The 11364-nt window shown below is 62.3% G+C and overlaps 3 protein-coding genes across 3 annotated transcripts; all 3 read right to left on the reverse strand.

The window, feature by feature from the left end:
- Positions 1 to 555: 555 nt before the first annotated feature.
- Positions 556 to 1269, reverse strand: LBRM_02_0140 (conserved hypothetical protein; the record flags this gene model as incomplete). The annotated part of the gene is made up of 1 exon (XM_001561477.1): positions 556 to 1269. The coding sequence occupies one exon, from the start codon at positions 1267 to 1269 to the stop codon at positions 556 to 558; it is 714 nt and encodes a 237-aa protein (XP_001561527.1).
- A 998-nt stretch (positions 1270 to 2267) lies between these two features.
- LBRM_02_0150 (conserved hypothetical protein) lies at positions 2268 to 4946 on the reverse strand (the record flags this gene model as incomplete). Its single annotated transcript, XM_001561478.2, has 1 exon — positions 2268 to 4946. The coding sequence occupies one exon, from the start codon at positions 4944 to 4946 to the stop codon at positions 2268 to 2270; it is 2679 nt and encodes an 892-aa protein (XP_001561528.2).
- A 3388-nt stretch (positions 4947 to 8334) lies between these two features.
- SCGR6 (phosphoglycan beta 1,3 galactosyltransferase) lies at positions 8335 to 10485 on the reverse strand (the record flags this gene model as incomplete). Its single annotated transcript, XM_001561479.1, has 1 exon — positions 8335 to 10485. One exon carries the CDS (start codon positions 10483 to 10485, stop codon positions 8335 to 8337), a length of 2151 nt encoding a protein of 716 aa, XP_001561529.1.
- Between the last annotated feature and the right edge of the window lie 879 nt (positions 10486 to 11364).

An 11364-nucleotide genomic window follows, 5' to 3' on the forward strand; every position in this document is an offset into this window, starting at 1 on the left:
GCGACCAAATAAAACACATCAGGCAACGGCATCGAGTGACGCCCCATCGCCACGGAGGCTGTGCAGCACATAACAGCTATGTAAGCTGAGCGTTTCCCGCAGGGGGTGTCCCCGTAAGACTACTACGCACGGTAGCCGCTGTTCTTAAGTAAGCCCCAAAGTGAATCGAGGAGAGGGAGAGAGAGAGAGCGCGCGAGCGAGATGAAGACACGCACCGAACGTACGTAGGGGCAGTGGACTCGCTCCCACCCCACCCCACCTCACCTCTCTCACTGCTCCCCCCCCCCCTCACCAACTCGTCCCTGGCATCGGCACTTAGCAAACATAGCGAAACACGAGAATAAAAGCGACAACAACAACAACAACAGCCGCGAATCGCGCGCACAAACGCAGAGAAATGGAAACGCTCATCAGCTGCGCGTGGGTCGGTCCGTGGCCCTCTTCCTCGCTGCAGAGAGAAGGGAGAAGAAAAGGGGGGGGGGGCGGTAGCCGCTCCATGACCAGGGCGAGCGCGCGTGCCCTTCCCGATCCATCAGACACGCGCCACCGACTGCGCTAGCGGCTGAGTACGAAGAAAAGCGAGTAGAGCTTTTTCAAGGGGTCCCAGGAGCACCAGTACGCTTCGGACGTGCTGCCGTCCGTCTCCTCCAGCACGTCTCGCGGCTGAGAGCGGTTCACTTTTGCAGGAAACTTCAGCGCAATGGTGGCGTACCCCTCGCAGGCAAAGAGTAGATAGACAAAGTAGTCGTCCGCCGGCCTCTCAACGTGCTGCTCGCGGGCAGACAGCCAGCGGTGAAGCGGGCGTGTACCCTCCTCGGCCTGTGTGAATATCACCTCAACCCAGACCTTGGTGCGATACGCTACCTCGTCGTGCTCCGTTCGGAAGGAGTAAAGCGGAGTACCGAAGCGGGCATTCGCAGCGGCAGCAGCAGTAGCCGAGCTCAACGCGCCAGTGCTGCTGCCCGCCACCGGGCCGCCGCTCAGCGCCAGTAGCGCCTCCTCTTTACGTGCGCGCTCCTCCGCCTCAGTGTTTAGTCGCTCCTCCTCCTGCAGCCGAAGGTGGCGCAGCTCCTTGTGCTGGCGCCGCTCCAGCTGCAGCGTGTGAGTCTTGCCGGCGATATGCTTGAGGAAGTTGTTCTCCTCGGGGCAGTAGATGCCGCAGAGCGTACAGGTCACCTGCCCCATGTGGTTCCGCTTGAAGTACGGATTCGCCCGAGCGACCTCGATGGGGTCGTAGAGGTTTGCGGTGCTATTCGGGCTCGAGGCCATTCTTCGCGCCGGAAGTGCTCTGTGAGCGTAAGCCGCACGTGGTGGAGGCAGGGGAGGCAGGGGGTGGGGTTGGTGGAAGCATGAGTAATGAAGAGGAACAGGGTGAACCAGCAGACGGTCAAACACCGCATCAGGGGGGAGGGAGGGAGGGAAGGAGGGGGGAGGGGCTGCCATTATGGAGGCGTCACAATCCATTGCCCTCAGCCGAACCCCCTCGCCTCCTGACATCATCGCTATCCCCCCACCCCTCACGTAAAGACTAGGGAGGGGAAGGTGTGCTCCGCCTCCCCCCCCCGCCCCAATATCGCACGACGGCAGCGAGGTAGCATTGATGGATATTCATTAGGAAGGCGATGCGTTTCCTTTGCACAGGACTTCACAGTTGGCAAGGAAACGACGAATAGGCGCAGAGAGAGGAGGAGAATATTCAGAGGCTGTGGCAGTGCACAGACAAAATGGCTCACAACCAAGGGAGGAGGGGGTGTAAAGCATCAAAGCACTGACATTGCTGCCTCTTTTCCTTTACTTCTCAGCTCCCTCTCGTGCTCACGAGAGTGGGGGAGGGAGGGAAGGAGGAAGGGGGGGGTGACACCGAGCAAAAACGAAGAAGAGAAACAACGGCGAGATGGTGGCCGTGGGGAAGAGACAGTAAAGGCGCCAACGAGCGAACCCGCAGAAAACACCCACAGCACAATCCGCCTCCCCCTCTTCCTCTCCCAACCCCCTATTCGGTATCGTCGCGGACGGGGGGACCAACACACACGCACACACACACACGCACACACACACACACACACGCACACACACACACACACGCACACACACACACACACGCACACACACACACGCACACACACACACACACAGAGAGAGAGAGAGAGAAGGGGAGGAGGAACAAACGAGGGTCGAGGTCTGAAGCAAGGAGGCCTTAAGTGGCAGATAAAGGCCTCGAGGGGGAAAGGAAGGGTGGGCGTCACATCACACGCGACCGCTTTCTGCTATAGAAATATCTCCAGCACATCCCGGACGGCACCACGACACACGGGGCAGGCGAACACCTCCTCTCGGCAGTGGCTCTGCAGCCGCTGCACGCACAGGCCGCAGAGTCCGTTGTGTCCGCAGGGCTGCAGCAGAATGCGGGATGGCTGAAGCATCTGCATGCAGTAGAGACAACACCCGGCGCTGCTTCTCTGAGGAGCACTGATGCTATCACCGCTCACCTCTGTCAGGAATGGCTGACCCTGCATCGTCGGTGTCATGAAGCTGTTCAGTGGCAAGGGCGCTGCTGGTGCGTTCCGTGGCGCGCCTGTCCTGCGGTCGCTGGAACCCAAAGGCTGCTGTTGCAGACTCTCCTGCGGTGAGGTGCCCTTCACACCGGCGTAGCTCATGGCGAAGGACTCGAGCACGCCTCTCAGCACGCGTTGCAGCTCCACAAGAACATCATAAACAGACCCGCTGGCACTCCACGACTCTTGTGAAAGCGGAAGGAGCTCTGGTGTCACCTCTCCCGTCTCCCTGTCCTTGATGATGCCGGCGAAGCACTGCCCAGTGAGGGAGAGGGAGGAGGACGGGGACGCGGGTGCCCCAGTGACAGCGGCGGCGGTGGTGGTGGTGGCAAACGCCGCACCATCGAGGAAGGGCCCCAATGGGCGGGTCGCCGCATCAACTAAGTATAGGCGCGGCGGCTTGGCATAGACGCAAGCCTCGCTGTCGTGAGCACCGCCACTCTCACCCGCTGTGCCACCGATACGAGTCGGGGAGAACTGCAGCACCACGCGCACCTGCAGCTCCGCCACCGCCTCTACAGCCACCTGATGCGTCACCCCAGCCTTGCCCCCAGCGGTGGGAACAGCGGCCTCTGCCGAGCAGGTCTTCGCAGCGGCAGTGCTGGCAGCGGTGGGTGACGGGCTTTGTCCGACGGTAGTGGCGTAAGGCCTCTCCTTCGGTATCGCGAGCACCGCCGCCTTGCGCTCGCTAAAAATGGGCACGTAAGCGACGATGCGATGCTTCGCCGGAAAGTACCGCGCGAGGCCGTCACCAAACTTCGACAAATCGCGGAGAACAGTGGCGCAGCGGAGGTGCTCCGCAGAGCGGTTCGGTAACGCGTTTCTCATGAACGATGGTGCGTTGTGGGAGTGGTGGTGACGGTAGAAGTCGGTGCTACCACTGCTGCCCAGCTGACTTATGTTGGGCCGTGAGGGGAAGGCGTAGATGCTCGACGGCACAATGAGAGGCGGCATCGCCTCGAAGTTACGCACAACCACGTTGCGTATGTACGCGGTCAGCGTTTGGTACTTGTCATCCCCGGGTGCGGGAATGATGGCGCCGCTGATCGGGTCAACGTACTCGGCCTTGCGACTAATGGCGAAGCCGTTGAGGTTCTCTATGTTGAGGCACACACGGTAGCGGCAGTACACGCTTGTCTTTGCCTTCGCGCATGAGGCCCGTAGTACCGTCTGCGACGCGCTTGCGTTGGCAGACGCCAGGAATGCAGATAACTTGTTGGGGTCGTTGAGAGCTGCATCAGCAGCGTTGCTGCCGCTTATCGTGTTCTCCGCCGAGTCGATCCCCGAGACAGGTGCGTAGACTGAGATGATCACCGGGGTGTAGTACACCGTGCCGCGGTAAGTGTAGGGCAGGATGCCGCGAATCTCGTAGTGGTCGCTGCACTGGATGTACCTAAAGCCGTCACCGTAGGCGAAGCGGAAGCCTTGCAGGTCTGGGTTAGCCAGGATGCGAGAGTCGGAGATGTCATACTCTTTACGCGGCCGCACAGGTGGCGGCAGGCCTGAGAAAGTGGTGGAGTTGGACAAAGCGGCAATGGGCGTTAACGGGGTGAAGCTGATTGGCGCGGCACCGCTCCTTGACCCATTCAAGTTGCGATTCTGCAGTGCTGGATGCGCTTCACCGGGTAATAGAGAGGCGGGGCTGCCATCCACAACAGAAGACGGTGCAGTGCGGGTGCCGCTACCGCCCCCTTGCTTGAGTTGTGTGGCCGGCAAGAACGGGCCGGCGCCGTCACCGGGCTGACGAAAGGGGAAGCCGCTGGCGCGGTGCACCGGAGCCCCTCTACTATTGCTATTTTGGCTTGGCTTCTCGTCGTCGTCGTCGCTGTCCGAAATAGCGAGCTTCTGGAATCGGCCGATTCCTCCACTAGGGATCCCGCTGGTGCCGATGTGCGGTCCACCTAACGGCGCCTTTTCCGATGGCATGGCACAGTCGCCCACTGACTGTTGGCATTGCGCTACGGCCGCTGTAGAAGTTGCGGCTGCCAAAATACTAGCGCACTCCGTGTGCCCGTGGCGCTCAGCCAACTGCAGGGGTCGTTCACCGAACGCATTGGTGCATCCCACTGGTGTCTGCAGTGACTCTACCAGGTAGCGCACGATGCTAGTCGCGCCGATGGAAGCGGCAAGGTGAAGGGCTGTGTTGTGGTTGCTGCCGTTCCTGGCAAGCACATCCGCCTTATACTCCTGACACAACATCTTCACAGTACGGAGGTAGCCGGAGTACCCCGCTTGGATAGAGGCCAAGTCAGTGCGGTTGACGTTGGAAATGCACGTGTACAGTAGCGTCATGTTGGTGCCCTTCGCCGGCACATTCACCCGCTCAGGGTGCTCACGCAGCCACTGCCGCAGCTCCTCCGTGTTACCCTCCGCCGCCCAGCGGAACTCCATCTTTCGCTAGCGCCAATGGCGATCTTGGGGAAGGTGGATGGACGATGACGAAGAGAACGACGACTACCAGCGCCACGCCCTGTACAGCAAGCGCAGCGGGGACAGTAGGGAAGAGGGAGCAGAACACTCCGATTAAGCTCAATGAAGTGCAGCCAAGCAGCAACAGTAAACTACTTAGAAAAAGCCAAAACACTGGCAAGCACAGACACAAAAGTGTGAATAAGTGCACAGAACCTGTGCTGCTCGCAATGAGCCAGCGCAGAGGTGGTGGTGGGGGGGGGGGAGTCTGAGAGAAATGCGGAATACCAGCAAGGGAGGCTACGGGGGAGGGGGGGGCGTGTGCATGTGCCGGTGGCGCGTAGAGGCCGCGGCCATGCGTAGCGGAGAGAGGCGCAAAGAGAGGAAAAGTTGCCCAGAGGGAAAGGGGGCGCCAGATGAGGTGGCGGGGGTGCACGGAGGATGCCCTTCGCCTCCTTCGCAGCGCACTGGATTGTCCGCCTCTGCAGGCGACTGTTAAGACGCGAAGAGAGAGAGAGCGAGCGGAGAGGACTCTCCGCAGCCGTGGGCAGCAAGAGGAAGGGGCACGGCGGCAGAGAAGCAAAACGGCGGTTGTGGCTGTGTCAGCCGCCACGCCTTTCGCGCCTGGGGAGATGCGTTCAACTGTACAACGCGCCAACTGCAGCGCACACACCAAGAGAGAGAGGGGGGAGGGGAGGGGCAGAGACCCGCACAGCGCGCACCAGGCAAGGGACATACCGACGAGGACAGTGACAGGCCCGCTATACAGAAGACAACTCCTCTGGGTTTTCGATGGCAGAGAGACGCAGGAGGGAGCGCACCGCCGGTGGCGAGCGGGGCAGGTCGTGGCCGGTGGGGGGAAGGGGCAGCGAAAAAGGAGGTGTGCTCGGTGAGAATTGGCGCCCCAGACGCACGCGCGCACCCACACCGACACACACGCCCGAGATGCCATACCCCGGGCGCGAGACCGCCTCTCTCTCTCTCTCGCCCCCCCCCCGCTCTGGTACAGGAAAGGGAGGGTGCCACGAAGAGGAAGAGAGAAGACGGCGCCTACGCAGCAGACCAAACAGGGGCGCAGCGAGAAGCGAACACGGACGGACGAGCAACGCGGAGGGAGGGAGGGAGGGAGAAGAGCCGCCCCCGCGAGGAACAAACTCACGGAGGTGCACGGGCATGAAACTCGCCAAAGGATGGGCGAGACCAGGAAGGGGAGGGAGAGCGAATGCGCGTGTGGGTGCGTGTTCGAGAAGAGGGAGGGGAGTGGGGGGGCGTAGAGGAGAACAGCCAAAAAGAGCCGCGGCGAGGGGGGCGCTGTGCGGCGGGGTCTGCAGAGGTGGAGGGCGGCCGTGTCGATGCGCGCGCGTAAAGCCGACAACGGGAAGAGCGAAACAAGAGCGAGAAGAAGGCGCAGTACGCAACAAGGCCACCGTTGGTGCCTCTCGCGCGGGCGAGGCTCTGTGGAGTTTCTCTCGTGCAGGCTGGCGAGAGGTCGACACGGGGGGGCCTCATCGGAAGCACGCCTCTGAGGGCCCCAGCAGCGAGGAAGCGTTCGCCGACCGAAAATGCAGAGGGTGCGCTCCTCGCAGTGCCGCTCCCCCTCACGGGACTGGCCTGCACACCTCAGCTGCTCACCTCAGATTTCGCGGCCGCCAAACTTCCTTCCCTCTTCTACACGCTCCCGCAAATCCACACGTCACCCGAACTGCCCCCGCGCTGCCACAGACACGCACCTGGCGGTGTGAAGGCGCGGAAGACAAGAGGAGGATGCCCACACAACACGCCACCGCACCACCCAACAGTGACTCCGTGCTGCGAGCGCCTCCACAGCAAAGCGGCGGAAGAGAGGGGAGCGCGCACGAAGACAGGCGCAGCACAAAAGGAAAAACGAGACACACGCGCCCCCCCCAACGCCACTAGACCCGACCCGCCCCGCAGCCACGCCTACCGTGCCGGTCGCCACGCGGTGCATCCCCCTCGCGCTGGCTCAGCCCCCCACCACACACCAGCGGGCACAGCGAGGCCCACGCCGAAAGTGCGTAAAAGTGAGAGAGATGAGGAAGGGAGAGAGGGGAGTCGCCCCTCATCATACAGCAAGACCAACACCGCCACACCTCATCTCGCCGGGGTCGTGGGGTGGTGAAACGGAGAGAGATGGAAAGGAGAAAATACGAGTGAGGCTGAGAGCATCATTTGAGTGACGTAGGGGAGCATCGACACTTCGGGTGGGGAGGGAGGGGAGGCTGGGAAGAGAGAGAGGAGGTTGTTAGCACTGAAGAACCCCCGCACACACGCTGGCAGGAAACAGAAATGGAGGAGGCGGTGGTAAAGGAGGGAAGGCAAGCGATTTGCTGCTGGTATCCCTTTCATGAAAGAGAGGAAGGAATTCGCTGAGCTGGTACAGGCGCACGGCACGGATCAAGTACCAGCAGCACAGCCAGACACAGCACATGGTGAGTGGCTCAAGGAAAAATGGTCGGCGCACGAGCTCACAGGCAGAGGGCAGACCAAAAAAGAGCCACGGAAGAGTAGAGAAGAGAGGTGGGGTGGGGCCTACACATCGCGGCGACTGCAGCGAGTGTGCGTGCGCACAGGAGGGGAACGCGCGGTTCACTGCAAGAGGGAACAGGAGAGGTGCGAGGCTGGCGGCGCCATGCCTTGAGGAGTGCGAAGCAAGAGAAGGGGGGGAAGACGGAGTCAGCGAAGAGGAAGGGCGACAAGCTGCAATGAAGAAGAATGACCAGAGAGAGCGAGATGGTCCGTGGTAGAGCGGGAGCCAGCGAGATACGGCGAGAGAGGGGGACGGACGGACAGTGAGAGAGAACGCAAGCGAGCAGGGCACAGGAAGAGCGAGCAGCAGGGTGGGTGGAACTAGCGCGCACGGGGTTGCCAGCCTGCTCCACACGATAAACACCAGCAGCCAGCGAAGAAACCGAGAGATGAAGGCCGTACGCCAGGCGCTGCCCAGCCTCGAGGGAGAAGAGCTTCAGGAAAGTAGAAGCGCGCGCACAGAAGGGGGAGAGAGAACAAGCAAACAAGTGCTCGCACTTCTGAAACTCGCTGCACCTCATCCAGTCTGCGTGCTTCCCCACAGGCCTGTGTGCGCTCGCGGTGGCGTATGAATGGGGGCCAGCTGTATGAGTCGCCGCCCCACCACCACTCACTCCCTTCCTCGCCGACTGTCAGCGTGCTCCTCTCGCCTCGCTCCCATTATCTCACGCATGTCCGCCTCTCCACGCAGGCGGACGCAGTGGCAAACCGAAAAGACCGGCCGCAAAGGAGGCGGCGAGCGGCCGGCTAAGGCGAGCAGAGCGGCGCCTCAGCGGACCGAGCACATAAACCCCCGGCAAACGCGCATCGCCTCTAGTGGCACTCAGTTCTGCGGTAAAGAGTAGAGCCCATCATCGACAGCCGTGAACTGGTGTGCCCAGTACTTGTACTCGATGCGGTACACCGGCACCCCATCCGCCTCCGCCATGTCGTACGCAGGCGTCCGCTTCACATTGCGGACCCACTGCACAGCCGGCATGGCGTCCCAGCCCACCACCTCGGACCCCATGGTGCGCCGGTGCTCCGCCACCCACGCCGCCGCCTGCGCCACAGCGGCTCTCTCAGCGCGGCGTTTCCCGCCCGAGCTGGCCAACGTGGCATAGTGCTCCCTCTGGAAGAAGTGGTGAAGGTAGTAATCATCAGCGGGGGTGCAGCGGTGCGCCACGACCGTCGACCACGTCACGTCGTGCGGCGTTCCGCGGTGCATGTCATGGAAACGAGCTAAGCCCTCCTTGATGAACCAGACACGATTGTTCGGGCAGATGTCGCGTGCGCGTCGGAGCGTGTTTCGGATGAGCAGCCCAAGCAGAACATCCTCGTGGTGATATTCCAACGTGTGGTAAGCCCGCGACAATGAAGGGTCGAAGTCTGCCGCGGCCAGAAGCACTGCGACGTTAGGCTCCCCGTTCGGACGAGGCTCCAGCACGACTCGAGCGAGCAGACGATCCAGCATGAACAGCAGCCCAGAGTTATACGTAAGTTGACCAAAGAGACGCATGCTGCCCCAGTACATGCACTCTGCCCTGCCCATGTCCGGCGCGTACGTGCTGCGGTTGGCGGCATCGGCAGGCGGAGGCGGTGGCCGGGCATGCATGCCGCCCATCACGTACCGCACATCGCTCAGGAACTGCGGCACCTTCACGTACGCGTCGTCGTCGCCCTTGATGATGAAAGGGACATCCCTGAAGGCGTGGTACGCGTACGCCAGCCACAGGATCAGCTTCTGGCTCATCCCAACCTCCACCGGCAGGCCCCAGTCGTCTGTCTCACCGAGCTTCTTGTTGGTCGTTGGCCGCCGGTCCGTCATCATGTCGATCCACAGGACGTTGCGGTGCGTCAGCGCCTCCTGCCACAGCGCAGACGACGCGTGGCAGATGTACTCCGCCGGCGACGTGAACGCCGGCGTCACGGGGAGCGACAGGACATCGCTCAGGTACGACAGCGCAGACGTTGGAGCTCCCTCGCTGCTGCCAGATGTTCTGAGGACTCGATCGCAGGGTGGGCTCGGAATACCCGCAGACTGCCAACCACGGCGAAGGACCACTCGGCGGGGCGCGAAGTCCTCAGCGGCGCAGTCACCAGTGGTGTTGCCTGTCGCAAGGACGCATGAGGCCGCATCATACTCTCTTAAGCTTGGCAGCAGCGCAGTCGTGTGGTGGAAAGGTGTGGAGGCGTTGTCCTGTGCGTATCCTTTCATGGTCGCTGAACGCGTCTGCTCATCGGAGGCCAGATCCACAGGCACCATCGGCTCCGCCGCGGCGAAGACGTAGAGCGCCAGCAGCGCGCCAGTAAAGTGGTTGTCGCGGCGCGCCACCTCCTGGTACGCGAGCCACGTCTTGCGCTGCGCCTCACGCAGGGCGGCGCGCGGGCGCTGATCCGTCGACGGGATGCCCATCACCGCCAGATACGGTGCGCGCGGCGGCGCAGACCCCCCAGCCGCGCCACCCACCGCCGGAAAGCCGCTGCCGTGCACGTGCCGCAGCCACTCCCACTGCGGCAGCTCCGCGCGCACATCCACGTCGTCCGTCACGCTCGCCATCGCCAGCAGCATCGGCCCGACACGGCCCAGCGGGGCAGCCGACGTCGCGAACACGGCGTGGCGCGCCTGCAGCACTACGCCTTCGACAGCGCTGGCGTAAGTCTGCTGGTCCGTGCAGTCCGCGCAGCCCTCCTCCACGACGTGCAGAGTCCACGCGGGGAGCATGTGGGCGCTGAGGCGGTGCGCTTCGCCCGCGCCATCTAATGCGCTGCCTACAATACTGCCACGCTGCGCAGCGGTGAGGTTGAGTCGCTCAACGGCGCCCTCGTGCTGCACCAGGACACTAATTCCTTGAGTCCAGCCTCTCATTTCCTCCATCAGCTTACGAGTGGCCGCGCTGAGGAGACGCTTCTGGGGCGAGCGGCGGCCAAAAACGCATATGAGTGACACTGAAAGGAGCAGGAAAAGCACGCAGGTGGCGACAGTGACCGCCATCCCACGCCTCCCAAGGCGGTGCTTCCACGCACGGTAATGCAGGAGTCGATGCCACAGTCTTGCTGCGCCGCCGGTGACGCCCGGGGTGTTGGCATACGGCCCAAGCGCGTTGGGGGACGTGGAAGCGCGCAGGTGCTGCTCGAGGGAGTTTGAAGGACGTACGTGCCCATGGAAGGCAAGCGGCGGGGTCGCGGAGGAGCTCACGGTAGGCTCGCTCGCGGCTTTGAGGCGCTCTTGTGGTTGGTTGGCGCCTTCCCCAGCGTATCCATCACTGCGCAGAAGCCCTGCCGACCGCTCGTGAGTGGTGAGACTGGGCAGCGATAGACGGCCTGCACCAGTACCAACGGCGTTGCACCGGCGCTTTATCACGTTGCTGACGAACTCGTCCTCCATCATGCCAGCACAGACACACGCACGCACATCCCCCTCGCTCGGTATGCCGTTAACTGTGCGTAACGGACGTGAAAAAAAAAAGGGAGACGAGGAGGTGGACAGCGTTGACAAGCGCACGAGACTGCCAGGCACGTGGCAGCGCAGGAGCGACTGAAAGAGGTGGCGAGAGAGAGAGAGAGAGAGAGGTGGCGAGTGTGTCGCGTGCGTGTGTGTTGCTCGTCTCTATTGGGAAGAGGATGGGGTCCGAGAGGCGAAAGCGGAGCGGCCAACGAGAGATGATAAATCGGCAGGAACAACAGCTGAAGAAAAGCGCACGGAGACGAGATAAACTGACGAAGGACAATGAGAAGCGAGAGGGGGGTGGGGTGGGGTGGTTAAGTCAGTGGGGGTTGTCTGTTGCAAGCAGAGCCGGCCCATCTACGATAGCGAGCCAAGAGACAAAGAATGAAGGGAAAGAGAAGAGCAAAGAGACACCACTGCGACGGG

Source organism: Leishmania braziliensis, chromosome 2 (genome assembly GCF_000002845.2).
Source record: "Leishmania braziliensis MHOM/BR/75/M2904 complete genome, chromosome 2".
NCBI lineage: Eukaryota > Euglenozoa > Kinetoplastea > Trypanosomatida > Trypanosomatidae > Leishmania > Leishmania braziliensis.